Here is an 18,185-nt window from a genome sequence, read left to right as displayed (position 1 = left end):
AGTTACCAAAGCTTCCGTTGACAAGCGAGAGGACGCTAGCAGATTTGTCAAAAGAACTTCTATCAGTTTGTATGCAACCACTTCTCCATAGTTTTGTGAGGTTAGGCTCTAAGGGACCGTTTGATTTGACTTTTATTTGTGTACGTTGTTCCTTTGGTTTGATCCCTTTTTTCTTTTTTTTTGGGGTTCTGGGGGGCAGGCCGTTACATTTTGGCCTTTATCATCGTTAATTAATAATTTTTAGCCCTAATAAATAAGTGCAGAGTGTATTCTTTTGTCACGAAAATGGAAAAAGATTCGTTTTTGTGCTGTGAGGTCAACATTCAGTGGTTGAACAAACAGGGTTTGGTTCAAAGAAAAGTGGCTTCAAAAAAGGCAAATTTGAGGCTACTTCGCGGGGATACTCGTGACGTATTTATCGAAGTCGTGGTTGAAAAAGCGGCTCCGGTAAAACTAAAATTCAGCAAAGGGGCTCAGGTGCACAATAGGTTTATGGCAGAAGGGAAGTCTTCTCTCAAGTTTCCCGATGAAAATGCTTCTTTGTTTTTGTCAAATGCACCTCCTGAACAACTTAAAACATTTTTAAAGTAAGTAGTAAGTTAATTATTTATGTTCTGTGTTTAGTTGTTTATCACTTGTACACATTTTTTAGGACCCTGTTTATCAAAATGGCAAATGGGAAACCCCTGCAAAATTCCAGTGCCTCTTTGCGTACACAAGTTCTTTCTCATAAATCATCCAAGTTTGAGGAAATTTCTCCAGTTACTAATGGTGAAATGGACAAAGCTTTTAAAAAAGTTAGTGGCAGGTCCACTGAGACCACACCTTCACCTTTGGCTAATAAAAAAAGGAAAATTGAAAGGTGACTTATTTTTGGAATAAAAATATGATAGTATAGATTAAAGTGATGGTAGCATAGGGTGTTTCTCTTGAAATACTTCTGTATAAGCTCAAACCCTATTGTTTTCAAGGTTGCATCTTACCTCTTTAACAGAATTTAAAGAGTAATCTTGAATAACTGCTTTTCATCGTTAGTACATCAGTTTCCAGTAATACCTTCTTTGACACAGCTAGTTAATAATAAAACATCATCTGATTGCAATTGTTGGTCCTTTAAAAATTTATAATATATTTGCAATAATTAATATAATATTTAAAAATTATACATTACCATCATTTTGAAAACTGTATGTTTGAATATAAGAAGTATGCCTCAATAATTAAACCTGTTAACAAAAAGAATACACATCCAACATTTATTATTAACCTTCCTATTCCTGGTTTTGCTCTTACAGAAAATTTATTTTAATTTTTTTTAAGTGCTGAATAACATAAGTAGATTTCTTTTACTTCAGATCGAGTACAGATAAAGCACCAGCCGCTAAAAAATTATACTCAGGTTCCCCAGTGCCTACAGAGCAATTAGATATGGAACAAAGAGAAGTGTTGCAGGCGTGCATATCTGGTCAAAATGTTTTTTTCACCGGTAGTGCTGGAACTGGTAAAAGTTTCTTACTTAGAAAAATTATTGGAGCTCTACCTCCCGATGTCACCATAGCCACAGCTTCAACAGGTACGAACTAAATTATATAAAAAATATATACATTGTAATTCTGTTAAGTTCTCTAAGGCATTTGAGACTATAAATCACGAATTCTTTTCTTCAAATTTAAATTTTGTTAGGTTTTCTAAGTATGCAATTGAACTTTTGATAAATAACTTTTTAATGGATAATTTTATTGAAACATTAGGTGGCATATCAGGATGAGTTAAGGTTCCACAAGGCTCTATCTTGGACTCTTTAATATTTATACTAATAAATTTGGTACTTAAATTCTACAATATTAATGTAGTGAAAGCCATAAATGAGGATCTCAATAGATTTTTATTACATTGAAATCATCATATTGGTCGTATTAACCCATCTAAGTTAAAACTTAAAGTTACAAAAAGTTTAGCCTTGTATTTGAATGTCAAGTTGCTCTTAAAGTTCCATATTAAAACCTATATACAAAAAGCATATTATACCACAATAAACCTACTTTATCATTAAAACTTGATCTTATTAATTTATAAAAAACGTTTAAACTCAGCTTTGGAAGAATAATTGCTGGTGTCATGTTTTTATTAAACATTATTCAGTGTATATTTATTTATTAATCATAGTATCAACAAAGCCCACCATATCCAAATGCCACTTACTGACACCAACCTAAAATAAAGAGACAAAGCATACTAAGGGGGAAGAAACAACTAAAAAATAAAGTAAAATATCATCATCTAAGTCATATAGGATATCTACATGATAGTCATACTAAAATAATAAGGTAACAATGATTAAAATTTCAAGATTAAATGTAAAAATTAAAACAGAAATTAAAAAACATGCAGCCACTCGAAATTCGTAAAAAACGTCTAAATAAATATCCTTCCAAAATTGATTGAGGCTTGTCAGAGACAATATCGGTATCTGAGGCATTAAAATAATAGCAGAGTTTATATATCGGTGGGTTTTTATAAAGGTTTGTTCATAGATATGCTAATATAGTATACTGGGTGACATAGGAAAAAGGGAACATTGATACCGCGCAATATTCTGGGATTATTGATACCGCATTTGCCTCTTTACTTCATCCTCATGGAAAAATTTTTCTTATTTTTTAAATTTTAAAATAGGGTGCTATGAATGGTTTGAAAGTTTTAATTTTTAATCAAGTAATCACAGAAAAATAATATTGTATTTTTTTACTTTTATATACACCTATTCAAAAGTCTGGTATTTTTGGCATTTACTTTACTTTTTAAAATTGCACCTTGTTATGAACAACCACTTTTGAAATGCAGTTTTCCAGAAATATAGTCAGCAAACATTTCAAATATTAGTAAACACTAAAATTGCTCATAACAAGATGTCATCCCAACTAGCAATTTTAGTTACGGCTACAACATTGTTTGACTATATGACTTTATTCAAGTAATAAATCGGTAACTGGTACCAAAAAAATATCTTATAAGTTTAAATAACTGCCAAGTAAAAAATAGTAGTAAGAAATACGTAATATTAACTTAATACTTGACTATATAGTAATTATTATTTTGCGGTAACTCTGATGGTAGCTGATACCGCTTAGCGACCTGACCTAATTACCTTTACAACGTCGTTACTATAAAGTAGAAAATATTGGTCGGTGGGACGATTAAATGAGAACTTTTAAGCAAGCTCGACTACAAAGTTAAATTTCAAGTTCTTGTGACTACATAGGAACATCAAAATATTACCACGCAGTAATACACTTTGAAGTAATATTATCAGTAACAAGACTGAAATAGTTACCCTTATTTCTTCTTTAAAGTAATATTTACCAGCTTGGCTATTAAAGCAAATTACCTGTAAGTAATTATTTCTACTATGCAGTAAAATATACTTTATAGTAGCATTTTTTTGAAATAATTTACTTATTCCTAAGTCATTTTTACTTTGAAGTAACAAAAGAAACTTCTTGGTAACTCGTAACAACAATTCGCCATATTTTTTTTTAATTATTTGACTCCATTTTGTTAAAAGGTATTGCACGATTTTATGAATTTGCTAAAATCGGAATACTTTTACATTTTATGCAATTTTTATTAAATTTTAGACTTCTTATATTCATAGGAGTAAAGAGGAGTGAAAAAAATTATCTACCTTCTTTAAAAAATTAAATTTAAATATTTAGACTTGGTATATTTTTTTGTTAAAAGTCATTATTTTAATGAGGCGTTCTTTATTTTCGTCCTATATTGATATATATAGATTTAATATCAGCTATATTAAATACAATATGAAGTAGATACACCCCGATACAACGCCATCACTTAGAATAAAGACGGACATATAAAATAATTTGTGTTGACAAAGAAAGAGAATCAAAATGTTTGCATATATTGCCATATTATTGCATTATTGCCGCAATATTGTCTCAGTAACTTCTTAGTAACTAGCACTGCACAATTACTGTTTTATGACATCCCGAAAACCACTATGGGACGTTAAAAAGAAGTTCCCGGGACGATAGAATTACGTATTTGCTACAGCAAAATCATTCCCAATTTTGGTAAAAAAGTGGTAACAGAACGTTGCCTAAACGGTTCCCGCGACTAGTAACCACAACTTTAAAGTATTCTTTATAGTCGCGATTACGTAGCTGTTGCCAAAAATGCTAGTTGGGATGTATTATGTCAATTCAGAAATAATTGAAGAACGCAGCCTCATATTCAAAAAATCAAAGCCTTTTATTAATTAAATGTGTTTGTTTATGTGATTTAGTTTTTTTCTTCTTATGGGCTTATTTATCAACCGATTTAAAAACGAACATATCAAATTGTTCATCATTGTTTACAGAATATTATTTTCTATCGAAATACGTAATAATATACCAAGTGTCTCGTTTCAAATAGACCAAATTTCATTTATTTATCTTAAAGAGTAAAATGGTTATTAAGTGGTCCCCTTTTCCTATATGTCACCCGGCATAGTATATGCTATTATCAGTCAGCAATTCACCTATTACCCTACTTCAGATTAAATTGAATACCTAAATCATTTTATTCTGTATAACTTTTTTCTTGAATGATTAATTTGAATGTCAATTTCAAATAACTTCTTCAAGTTCACCATTCAATTTTAGTTTAACTTCTAGATAACACCTTTGTCAACCACTTTTTAATTTTGAGGTTTGTTTTACACTGAAAAAAACTCAAATCATAATTTTCTGCAGGTGTGGCGGCCTGTCACATTGGTGGCATTACCCTCCATCAATTCGCGGGTATCGGCGGAGGCGACGCCTCGTTGGAACGTAGCGTCGAAATGGCTTCCAAACCTCCGGCAGTGTCAATTTGGCGCAAATGCAAACATTTGATTATCGATGAGATTTCTATGGTCGATGGAGTTTACTTTGAAAAAATTGAAGAGGTATTAATAGCGTTTTAGTTTTACAGTAAAAAATTATTGTTATCCACCTTTAGGTTGCTCGGAGAGTACGGAGAAACGAAAAACCATTTGGGGGCATTCAACTGATCCTCTGCGGGGATTTCTTTCAGTTACCCCCGGTTACCAGACCTGCGCCTGGTGAGAAGAAGTCGCCCTCGCCGAGGTTTTGTTTCATGACAGAAGCATGGAGAAATTGTAGACTTAACACTTTCGAATTGAAACAAGTACATCGGCAAACCGACAATAAGTTCATTACCGTTCTGAATAAGATAAGATTTGGTAAGTATTTGGTCTTTTAGCACATTAAATCACATTCAGTTTATCAATTTCAAGGAGGTTTTAAGGAATATTTAATAGTTTATAAGAACTATAGAACTTGTTAATAACTAAATATTTATATTCTTAAAGATATACAAAAACTAGAAAAGAAATATTTCTTTTTTAAAAATGTTGTCCATAATTATTCATAACAGTTTTTGTTCTCTATAATCCGGAATTCCAGTAATCTGTCAGACCTTGCGTCAGTGTTTTTATTACTAATTTATACAAAATACAAATATCCAAAATATACAAACAGTTTTACATATAATGTTATCCTTAATGCTGGAACACAATTGACTTAAGTCTATGTGTGAGAAATGTGGAATTAACATACTATTTTAATTTTATGATAATCGGAAGCAGTTTTTATATCGTTCAATATCAAATAAAGCAAATGATCCCCACTAATACTAATGATTTACATTTTAAAATACAATTGCCTTATAGTTAGTACATCTGCCTCTTTAAAAAACTAGCTTTGTTAGATATATCTTATGCTTAAACAATATGGTTTTAAAAGTAAATCTTTGAGTAATAAAGTGTGGTGACTTTTATAAATCAAATATGCTTTATTGTCAAAAAATTTAAAAAATTTGGTAGACAAAGCTATAAAAGCAAAACACACAAATATAGAAACCGAAATACAAGTACTAAATAAATATATACAAAACTGGGTACAAAAGACACAAATGTGCCTGGTCAAATTTCTTATACTAAATGGAAAAAGTACGAAAATAGGAAAGTAAATAAAAATAGTAACAAGAAAGTAACAAAAATAGTCAAAAACATTAATACAATATTTAAAAAGTCATAAAAAATTTTATAGAAATTTAGCAATAATAATTAGCCAGTGCGTGCATGATACTCAAAAATTTATATTAAAAAAAAATCATCTACTGCATATAAAGCTCTCTCCAGTAAATATGATTGCAAAGCATTGCGAAATCGAGGAAAAGATGTCAATGATTTAATTTCCAAAGGCAGATGATTGTGCATTTTTTTAGCTCCGTAAAGAATAGAGCTTTTTATTAATTCTGACCTTGGGATTGGCACATAAAGTCTTATCTGTTAAAGTATTGACATAAATAAGAAATAGGATTAGGCCCAACACAGTTTCTTGTGAAACACCCCATTCTTTTTCAACTTTTCAAGTTGACTTATAGTATTTCCAGTTTTCTCTAATTCCAATTTTTTCAAAAAATGAGGGATGCTTCACTGTGTCAAATGCCTTCGACAAGTTAAGAGTTAAGACTTGATGAAATTTTAAAAATATTTGAATATATATCAGTGCCGAAGACACTATTTACTAGATAAATAAGAGGCTTCATCAAAATAACGTGATCGTTTTTTAATAAATTCTATAGATAACTTAGATAGGGAGATAAATTAAAACAGAAACAAGCATCAAATGCAAACGATATTTCGCTGATTAAAAATATATAAAAACGACTTTTCTGATAACTCTAAAAATCAAATAAAGCCATGACAGATTGTAAATTATGTAACAAATCAGAGTCCACCGAAAGGGGATATTTGGTCAACTATAAATGATGATCATGAAGAGATCTCTGATCCTCTTTTAATGGCACATGGTTTCGATAAGTATGTCACTAAAATATGAGGCAAATTTCCTAATAAAATCAATGTTAGGAGCTCAAATAAGTTCGTTAAAGAATCGATCGATTTAATTTTTATGTTTCTGTGCTTCCTTACAATTGAGTCATTTTAAAATTGTTACAGAACAATAGTTTAAATTATTTACAACTGGATATTAAACTGTTTAATTGTGTAATTATTTGTGAATTAGGTCCTGGAACTGATGGCATTCCTTTCTTTACTAACATTATATAATAAATCACTCTTAAATGGTCTATTTCAAGATGTATGAAAATTATAACATATTGTGCCTCTTATTATTATAACGATTATTGCCCATAAATGAATGAGGGATTGGAAAAAGGATAACATTCCTGTGAACCTTAATTTTGGAAAATCAAAAAAAAAACTGTTTTGCGGCGAAGCCGCTAGTTTTACTAAAAATATATCTATTGGACAATTGTGTACTTTGACAAGGTACATTTAATGCCAAAGTACTAACGGTCCATGCCTATTAGGTAAGTCGTTATTGATATTGAAAGGGCATTTATGAAGAACTAATTTTTATTTAAGAAACAAACATGACACAAACTTGAAACAAGTGACATTCATATCCCTTTCAGTCTTCTGGGTCACTGTGGTCTCTATTTGTTGTGGGATTTGTGAGTATATTATCGTAGAAAGCCCTGTATTCATCTGGTATATAATGTATTATTTTAGAAACATCTTTTAGCTTCTTGGAGTTGATAGGAATTTTGCCATTGTATGCTTTCGAATTGGGAATGTTTATATTGCCTTGTTTTTTCATATTAAAAAGACAATAGGTGAAACCATCAATGAATTCAGAAGCCTTGATATAGTCTTTCATTGCTTGGGTATATATTAAATGCCTGTATTTACTCATGGTAAAGGACTGTTTTTTTTCAACATCTTTGACAGTCTTTTTAAAATATTGCGGCCACCAGCCTTTAAAATCCAGTATATCGGCATTTGTTAGCCGTTTTACTTGGAACTTATTATTGTTCTTTTTCTTGGAAGACGTAATGATTTCGTTGTATTGATCAGGAGAATAAATTCTATCGAATTTTTTTAAAGAAAAGTTTCTGTCAGAATGCAGAAAACTGTGGCCCCGGATTGGAAAATACTGATGAATTTCTTGAAATCTATTATTCATGGTCAGTGCAGTAAACAACCTGGTTAAAGTATGATTGCGGTTTTGACCTGCACATGCATCACTAAAGACATGCAAGATTTTTACTTCTTCAGGAATATGATTGGCAATAAAGTCCAAAACCGACGTACTAACTTCATTCGGGCCTCTCTGAGCATCACCCTCTGTATGTGTATAGAACATGGATCTATCATTGCCAAGGCTATGGACATTAAAAACGTAATACCAGAGTTTAGGTAAATAAAAAATTTCCTGAACTGACATTAAAGGAAGGGGAAGGTTTTGCATATAATCAAAGACTATTGCTCCAACGTGACTTCTCTCCTTCCAGGTCTCTTTGATTTCTTGGAGTTTCTTATAAAATTTAGATGCTCGTCTTCTATGAATCATAAGTTCTGCAACTGCGCATCTTTTTGCTGTTTCATCAAGAGCTGTTGACTTTATTTTTACATTCAAATCTTCACAGGTTGAGCAAACGTCGACCTGGGGTCTACCAAATCGATATCCGTAGTTTTCTCGGAAATGTCGCAGATAATATTCATACTTTACGATATTTTTTAAATCCGGATTTTCATTGATGAAGAGCTCATACATCTTAGTTACACTCAAGCTCGCATCTAAGTAGATAGTTAACTTAGAAGAATAATGAGACTCTTTTTTCGGAAATGATTGTATGTGATCTTCAATTTTGGCGACAATCGTGACATCAAGTTTATTTGCACGATTTGCATGTTTTGCTCTCATATCAACTGGTAAAATTTTGGTTTCAATTATTTTAGTTAAGCGTTGTACGGCTTTGTTGGAGAGAGCATGTAACCTTAAAAAAGCATTGCGGCAAATTTCAACTCTGCACGCACCTTTCATAGCAAAATAATTGAAAGAAGAAGAAAACTGTCTCGCTCCTGCTGACACAGGACGATGTCTAACGACATCATGTCTTTCTATCAATCGGATTAGGTATGTATCTTTTTTATTTTTTGGTCTTCCACTATAAACGATTTCGATGATTGAACGTTTTTCTTCAAATGTAAAATCCGCCATACATTTCTTACGACAGGTGCAATCTGGCCCGGTTACTTTAGCATTAACTAGTTTACCTTTATGTGTAACAAACTCTACTCCTTTCTGTCTTTCCAATTTTTCCCTTTCTTTTGTGTGTAATTTTTTATTAAGCTTTCGCTTCTTGCCCAAGTTTGCGGGTTCTTCCTCCGAATAGTCCGAATCCGACATTTCTATAAACAAAGATCAAATTTTAATATTTCTATTCAACAATAACTACATACGGACTTACCCACTAAATCCAAACTATTAAATTCTAAATAACTTTAATATTCACGACAGGTCAATGTTAAATAATATTCACTTTTTAAACAACTCTTAAAACACTTTTCAACAACATCTAAACAACACCGTTTACTTGATGAAATCGCAAAACAAACTGAAATCCCGCAGTTGCTGACTCCGAAGGTGTGCGTGGATAAACGATAATATTCCAGTAATATTATCCTTTTTCCGCTCAACGACAACGTTTTTATATGAAGGCGGCCGGCGATCTTATCGTTTTTGCGCTCAGCGGATAGAAAATACAAATGTTCAAAAAATTGCTATCTCACTTCAATTCGCCATATTTTTGGAATGTTATCCTTTTTCCAATCACCCATTCAAATATATAAATATATTTTTAATTTAGTTAGAAGTCAGCTCATTTTGGTACAACATGCATTTTTATTCAATCGATCTATTGAGAGTAACTTCTGAATTTATACTGGGTACCTAAAATATAACTTTGATCCTCTATTCAAATTGATGCCACTTATAGTGAATTCATAGTACTTAACTAACGTAATGGTTTCATGCTTAACTAATCGCAAGTTCAATGTTTACATTACATAAAAGGAACCATTATTACCACATCAGTTGTAACGTGGTCTCTGTGGATGTAGATCTAGGCCTGAAGATGCTCCAATAGGAGCGAAATATGTGTAGTTTATAAAATTATATATTATATTTAAATTTTAAGATTTGCGATTTCAAAAAACAAACCATATTCCAACGTTTGTTAAAAACGAAGATTAAATGCTAAATTTACGGCCAAAATTTAAAAAAATTACATTTTACATTTACAAGTTTTACACCCTGTATCTTGATTGTCTTTGACTTTCAGACTAGAAAAATATACCTAAACCTATTTTTTTTTTAAGAATCTGCTGTCAAATTATTTACCATTATTTATGAGACACTCTGTAGAATCAAATAACAGGCAACAGTCACACATAATATAATATTAAATAAAAATATAGAAAATAAACCAACAATACAGAAATGTATCGGGTGTATTAATGATTATAATCTTGTATTAATATTACGTAAATTGTGACGATTCTCTCATCTATTGTAAGTATTGTAATACAGGGTGTTTCAAAATTCACTAAATATATTTTAAGGGCGTATTCCTGAGGTCAAAATAAGACTTTTTTTCCTATAAACATGGGTCCTAAAATGCACCCCCTTCAAGCTACAGCCATCGCAAGAAGTGTAAAAAAAATCGATTTTTTAAAACTGTGTCTACAGTTTTGCATAAAATTTAACGAAATTTGGAATACCCCCGTTATTTTAGGCGCTCTATTTACTCTTTATCTTAGAAAAGGCGTAAAACTAATTTTAAGGGGTGAACTGAGGGGGTGCACACTTTTGACGGCCAAAATTTTATGTGTACATAATTTTTTTTTTAAATTAATCTACACCAAAAAATAGACCATACAAAAATTTTAATTTTTTTGGTCTCTTGCATTTTTTTCATACGACTATTAGTTTTTGAGAAAATCGCCGGTGAATAAAAGGATAGCAATATCGAAATTAAAGAAAAAATTTAGGAAGTAGGCTGTGTTTCGCAATTGTTGACATTTTTATTTTTTAAGTTTTAGTAGTAGACTGTGAGTATTTGTTTCAGAAATTTTTTAACTTGCTTGACATTTGGTGTAAAATAAATTTACTGTCATTGTTGACTTTGTTTAATTCCAGTAGTTTACTTCCCGTTTTAGATTTAAAGTGTAGTTTTTATTCCCATGTTTTATTTCTAAACGCTAACATTGCTAAAATGGAAAATGAACGTTATTCATTAGAACATCTTGCAGACATCCATTTTGTTTATGGTCTTGCTGATAGTAACGCGTATGAAGCTCAAAGATTGTATCAGTTAAGGTTTCCTAATCGCCGACTCCCGAATGTACGAACATTTTCAGAGTCACATCGGCATCTTAGGGAATACGGTAGTTTTGGGACCCCCAGGAACAATGCAGGCAGACCGTAACAAGCACGAAACCCAGTGACAGAGGAGCAAATTTTGAATGCCATCGACGACGATCCTGGCCTAAGCACCCGACAAATAGCTCGGAATTTGGATGTTTCTCATGCAACTGTCTGGCGGGTTTTGCACGAAAATAGCTTGTATCCATACCATATTCAAAGAGTTCAAGCTTTGCTACCTCAAGATTTCCCAAGGCGCTTACAGTTTGCAATGTGGTTACTTCAGAAATGCGCGAGAGATAATAATTTTTTATCAAGTATTCTATTCACAGACGAAGCTCATTTTTCGCGGGAAGTGGTGGTGAATTTTCACAATGTGCATGTTTGGGCAGCAGAGAATCCGCACGAAATTAGGCAATCTCACCACCAGGAGCACTTTAGCCTTAATGTATGAGCAGGTTTAGTGGGAGATGAGTTAATTGGTTTTTTCCTAGAATTTTAGTTGGCGACACTTATTTAGACTTTCTACAGCACCATTTAAATAGTTTACTAGACAATGTACCTTTAAATGTGCGAGCGAACATGTGGTTTATGCATGTCGGTGCCCCCCCTCATTTCCGTATAACAGTGCGTGACTATTTGAACTTTGTGTTTCCTGAGAGATGGATTGGTAGAGCAGGCCCAATACCATGGCCTCCACGCTCCCCGGACTGCAATCCTCTGGATTTTTTTTTCTGGGGATATGTAAAAAGCCTCGTCTATAATCCTAGTCAAGCCTTCACTCGAGGTCCTAAGGCAAAGAATTATTGATGCCTTTGAAACAATAAGAAATACTCCCGGAATTTTAGGGCGAGTAAGACAATCTATGAGAAGACGAATGGAGGCTTGTATTGCAGCGGGGGGTGCGCATTTCGAGCACTTTTTATTAAAAAAAAATATTTGTTTCTCAGAAGTTTATTGTTTATTTAAAAAATAATTAATTATTATGTTAATAAATGTTAAATAATTAATTTTTAACCAATTTTTGTATTTTTATAAACCGTCATTCTTTGATGTAAATAATTGTTCATCAATTTATTGAAAAACCTCAATAACAAAGTTTCAACAATAGCAAAACCAGTCTAAAACCGCTTAAAAAATGTCCTAAAACAAATAGTCACAGCCTACTCCTTAATATTATCTGTTTAAATTTTAATTATTACGTTATTGGTAGCCTTTTACTAATCGGTGATTTTCTCAAAAACTATTCGTATTATCAAAAAAATGCAAGAGACATCAAATTTAGATTTTTGTATGGCCCATATTCTGGTGTAGCTTAATTTTTTAAAAAAAAATGTATGCGTACATAAAATTTTGGCCGTCAAAAGTGTGCACCCCCTCAGTTTACCCCTTAAAATTAGTTTTACGCCTTTTCTAAGATAAAAAATAAATAGACCGCCTAAAATAACGGGGGTATTCCAAATTTCGTTAAATTTGATGCAAAACTGTAGACACAGTTTTAAAAAATCGATTTTTTTACACTTCTTGCGATGGCTGTAGCTTGAAGGGGGTGCATTTTAGGACCCATGTTTATAGGAAAAAATGTCTTATTTTGACCTCCGGAATACGCCCTTAAAATATATGTAGTGAATTTTGAAACACCCTGTATATGGTTAAGAGGTTACAGGCTTCAGCTATTCTTCGCTGTAGGTAAATGTAATTTAGTCAACTGGATTTTTCATTCTTGATTGATTCGGGTATAGTAGAGTTTCCTATTTTAACCAATAGGATAATCATGCAGTTAACATTATTTTGTTATTAGTTTTGAGGGATTCCATAACTCATATATCAGGGTTATTATCTTGGTATCTAATTGCCACCGTTAGGTAAAAATTATAATGTTCTTTTTAGGTAAAGTTGACGAAGATGTAGTGAAAACGTTAACTGCTACATCCAAGCAAAAAATTGAAGGAGATGGAATTTTAGCGACAAGGCTATGTTCGCACACCAAAGATGCGGATATAATAAATGAATCTAAACTAAAAGCTTTGGGAGGTAAAACGCTAATTTGCCAATGAAGTGGACGTAACATATTTAAATTTTAATGCTTTTAGGGGAAACTAAAATATTTGAGGCTCAAGATCTTGTACCGGGTAGCAGTAAACAATTGGACATGCAAACCACGGTTCCTGGAAAGTTGGAACTTAAGATCGGAGCTCAGGTATGTTCACTATTGATTGGAAAATAACTGCCATATAAAGGTGTATCTATTTTTCAGGTAATGTTACTGAAAAATATCAATTTATCTGCCGGACTGGTAAATGGTGCCAGAGGAATAGTGAAATTATTCAGGGACGGCCTGCCTCTAATTCAGTTCAAAAATAAGAAGGAATATCTGGCGCAGCCTGAACAGTGGATTGTTAAAACAGCCGGTAAGGATTTTTATACACGTTTTTGCCCCAACTTTTAGTCGTAAAGTGATGCATTGTAGTAATTTGCTTGAAAGGAAAATATTTAAGCATGTTCGTTATTACATAAAAAAAGCTTTTTTTATATTCATATGAGTGTAATAGTTCTTCAATAAAATTTTTTCAGGTGGAGCATCTTTGACAAGAAAACAAGTACCCTTGAGACTAGCCTGGGCTTTCTCGATACACAAATCTCAAGGCCTGACCTTAGACTGCGTCGAAATGTCATTAGGAAGGGTGTTTGAAGCTGGACAGGCATATGTTGCTCTTAGCAGAGCCAGGAGTTTAGACGCTCTAAGGGTTTTAGATTTTAAGTAAGTGGTATAATAATTATTAGATGTTTACTGTACATGATGGACCAACGGGTGAATATGAATCTTGAATATAATTCTTGTCGTATAACGTGTCCCCCTGGCCTATTGTAGAAAAATAAAAAGATCGTTTTAAAAATGGTTTGCAATATACATATTGCTTTCAAGAAGCACAGTTTGCTATAAAGGTACGTTTTTTTCAAATGAAAACCCCGAGCATTTGAAGAATTTTTTTGAATTCTTATTCTAATTCCGTGGCTTTTCTGTTATTACTAAAGGTGAGGCAACTAGAAAACTAAAGGAAAAGAAAAAAAATTGCGCTCTAAAGAAATCAATATGTAGAAACACGTGTCTACAATTACTTAATAATGACAAAATTTAGACTATAAATGTGGCTTTTACGCTTTACCTTCTATATTGTAAACTATTTTTAAAATATGGAGATATATAAAATGTGGACAATATTTATCAATACCTTGTTCTTTGTATATCCAATTATACAGACCTCGAGTGGACGACTTTAAGGTCAAATGAAGGTCAATTTCACTTTTTTGCATAGGAACCTCTATTTTTTTTAATAGTATCTGATTTAGCGTGAAAAAATAAGTAACTTTTATCTGACACTTTTTTACATGCGACCTCTCCTTTTCAAGATATTAATTCTTGATTCTTTTACGAATTTTTTCCTTGACAATGACATTTGCCCTTGTAGGTAGTATCTGATGATCTATCAAAAGGAATGAAAGTATCTTATGATAGAATTTTATTATCAATAGAATCGAAAACTTGAAAATAAAACGTACAAAGTTCAAATAAAAGAAATTGAAACAAAAAAAAGTCAGAAAATTATTTCAATAAATGTTCAAAGTGTTGACCTTCCACTTCTATACATTCTTTTGACTCGCTTTCTAAACGATCGATGAACAGAGTGTAGCATCTGTGAGGTATCTGCCCGCAAACCTCCGTGATTCACAGCTTCATATTTTCGGGAGTCGTTGGTGGATCGCGATATACGATCTTCTTCAAATAACCCCATAGAAAAAAATCTAAGGGCGTCAAATCAGGTGATCGTGGCGGCCAGTGGACTGCTCCACCGCGACATATTCAACGTCCATTGAAGTCACGATCCAACACTTGGCGCGCCACGCGTGAATAATGTGCAGGACAATCATCATGCTGGTATATTTAGTCTCACTTCAAAACACACATCTTCCAAAAATACTGGTAGAATCTCCAGCAAAATTACGGTATTTTTGGCCTGTAAGGACACCATCAATAAAATAAGGTCCTATGACTTTATCATTGATGATGCCACACCAGACATTCACAGACCATGGCCGCTGATGTTCTATCGCTCGAAACCACCTGGGATTTTCAACTGCCCAATAATGCATGTTATGACGATTAACTACACCATAGTTTGTAAATGAAGCTTCATCGGCGAATAAGACGTGCAGCAAGAAATTGTTATTTTCATACAACTGATTTTGGGCCCATTCACAAAACAACACTCGATTTTGGAAATCATTCCCGTGAAGCTCTTCATGTAACGACAAGTGGTACGGATGAAACTTGTGGCGTTTCAAAATTCTCAGGACACTTGTTTTGGAGATTCCAGAAGCAGAAGAAATTGGTCGTGAGCTGACTGCAGGATTATGGGCAACTGCAGCTAAGACGGCAATTTCATTATTTTGACTGATAATGCTTCTCTTTCGTGATCGATTTATCGTTCTCACACTTCCATCTTCTATAAAGTGGTTCACTACACGATAAAATGATGCTCGCGATGGAAGTCGCCGTTGAGGATGTCGCATGGTATATAGTTCAATGGCTCTATTAATATTCCGTTGAGATTCACCATAGATAAGGACCATTTCAACTTTTTCATTTATTGTTAGGCATTCCATAGTCACTTAACAAAATAGTCAAATACTTGATAACTGAACGAATACTGTGAACCAAAATAATCTCTCATTTATTTTATTCATCAGTATTTGTTTACAATCGCCTGAAATACCTGGGATAAACATGTGAGATCTGTTCACTATAGAACATTTTCGCATCATAACAACTTGCATTGATCATTGATCAACAATGCCTTGTCACAACAATATTGAAGAATTGAACCAAAGCTATTCCTGTTTCTAATGTCATTGACAAGGAAAAAATTCGTAAAAGAATCAAGAATTAATATCTTGAAAAGGAGAGTTCGCATTTAAAAACTTTGAAAACTTTGCACTTTACAAGATTATAATACACTAGGTATCTAATCTTGTTACAAACTGCATTCCTCAATATAGATTATTCCACCAAACTATAAACTAAACATAGGATACTTTAGATGTTTGATGTTTATTCTTATTGGCTAAATATATACAACATTAAGGGCACATTTACGAGAATTAGTTTAGTAACTTAAAATATACAGTATAGCGAAATTGGTTCTACCTCTACAACTACTGGAAATATTACATAAATTCAATTAAGATATTTTACATTCTCTCAACAATTCTATTTGTTTTCTCTCAAAAAATACATGTTTTGAATATTCTGATATAAATTTGTAACATTTATAGTATGAGTGCTATGCAGGCATATTCTTCTGTAGGCATAGTATAGGTGCCTCAAACATGCTGAATTATTAAACTCTTTACGTCTTAGTGTGAACCCATACATACATATGAGATTCTTTGTTTGTAATGTATTTTATATTTATATTAAAGTATAATTGTTAATTTTTGATCAAAAATCATCACTCATTGACTTGACTCAAATAATACATATTTAATTTGTACGGCTATCATCTTTTCGGTGATATAAAAGGATTACACATTTACATATTTTTATTTATAATTTTTAAATTATCAGCGAACAATAACCCTGTTGAATTTTTGTAATACTATTGATAAACAATAAAAATGAGTATTTTATTCGTTTTTAGTTCTAGTCAAGTATGGGCAAACCCGGACGTGATATCTTTTTACAAATCAATAGATGACTTTAAATTTATACCATTAGGACCCGTTCATAAATCAAATATACAAAAGAAGGATCCGATGAAGAAAAAATCGACTTTTGGGAAGTCTAAATTAATGATGGACAAACCCCTGGTGACTATTTGTTAGTAAATCTCACTCATTACTTTAGGTTAGTAATATTAATTAGTAATAAGTATATAAATTATATAAAGATGATGGAATTATTACCAATTATAAAAAAAAAACGAGACTAGAACATTAGACATATTAGTGTGTATATTTACAGTCAAGTCTATTTTAAAATGGGAATTATGTGTATTAATATCGGCATTCAAAATAAAGTATGTTCATAAACAAAAGTAAAAAGGCTATTCTAAGAATATTTCAAAACATAACCTACAAACATTTTCAATGCCATTAGGTGAAAAAGTGGATTTGATTGTGAATAAAATCTTAAAGCTCTTCGAGTTTGCGGCTTTAAATGTGGAAATTTTTTAAATTTCAATAATTTCAACCCCTTAGCTGAGGCTATTTTTGCAAATTGAACGTGGTACACTTCATTAAAATAGCGCTTTGTTTTCTTTTTAATTTGGCTTCCAGAAAATTGAATTTAATTTTGTTGATTAGTATTTACGTTTCGTTTTATTAATTGGTGTAAAATATCCGCGATTCACTTCTATACAATAGCTCAGCAATTGTTGTATTGCAACATTGTGAAGTATCTTTACTATATACAGGGCATGGCAAGAATGTATGGTGCAATGCAATTATTTTAGTATATTACTCCTACATTGCCATATATATTAAAATAAAACGTTCAGCTTCGAAATATTACATCGTTTAGTTGGCGTCCATTTTTCTTGATGCATTCTTGCAGAAATTTGTCAAGCATCGGATTTGGAAGTCTTTGAATTTATCGCACTATGGTTTCGGAAAGGATTTCTAGAGCACGTGGTTTTTCTGTATATCGTCACTCATGATCCTGCGAATATAAGTCGTCTTGCGAAGTCGTTATGGCGCAGTTCTTGAGCAATCATAATTTTATATCAGTGTTATGAACAAAATTACGATTTGCCACCGATAATAGGCTCCATTGCAACTGAAATGTCCCCCACTAAAAGAAGTCAAGGGGAGACAAATCGGGTG

At 32.3% G+C, this 18,185-nt stretch overlaps 1 protein-coding gene across 1 annotated transcript; it reads left to right on the top strand.

Annotated features, from left to right (window-relative positions):
* Positions 1–111: 111 nt before the first annotated feature.
* On the top strand, positions 112–17,270 carry LOC126737733 (ATP-dependent DNA helicase PIF1). Its single transcript, XM_050442746.1, has 10 exons — positions 112–587; positions 653–862; positions 1,356–1,573; positions 4,758–4,951; positions 5,005–5,248; positions 13,194–13,337; positions 13,397–13,503; positions 13,561–13,714; positions 13,878–14,064; positions 17,003–17,270. The coding sequence occupies exons 1-10, from the start codon at positions 286–288 to the stop codon at positions 17,184–17,186; spliced, it is 1,944 nt and encodes a 647-aa protein (XP_050298703.1). The 5' UTR covers positions 112–285; the 3' UTR covers positions 17,187–17,270.
* The last annotated feature ends 915 nt before the right edge of the window (positions 17,271–18,185 follow it).

The sequence above is a fragment of the Anthonomus grandis genome, chromosome 6 (assembly GCF_022605725.1).
Source record: "Anthonomus grandis grandis chromosome 6, icAntGran1.3, whole genome shotgun sequence".
Lineage (NCBI taxonomy): Eukaryota > Metazoa > Arthropoda > Insecta > Coleoptera > Curculionidae > Anthonomus > Anthonomus grandis.
The sequence above is the reverse complement of the archived record's forward strand: the minus strand, read 5'-3'. Positions and strand labels throughout refer to the sequence as shown.

Coding starts and splice junctions, on each gene's coding strand:
- LOC126737733 (XM_050442746.1), top strand. CDS start 286: ATGGAAAAAGATTCGTTTTTGTGCTGTGAGGTCAACATTCAGTGGTTG. Junction 1,574..4,757: donor CATAGCCACAGCTTCAACAG/GTACGAACTAAA, acceptor AATTTTCTGCAG/GTGTGGCGGCCTGTCACATT. Junction 14,065..17,002: donor CTAAGGGTTTTAGATTTTAA/GTAAGTGGTATA, acceptor ATTCGTTTTTAG/TTCTAGTCAAGTATGGGCAA.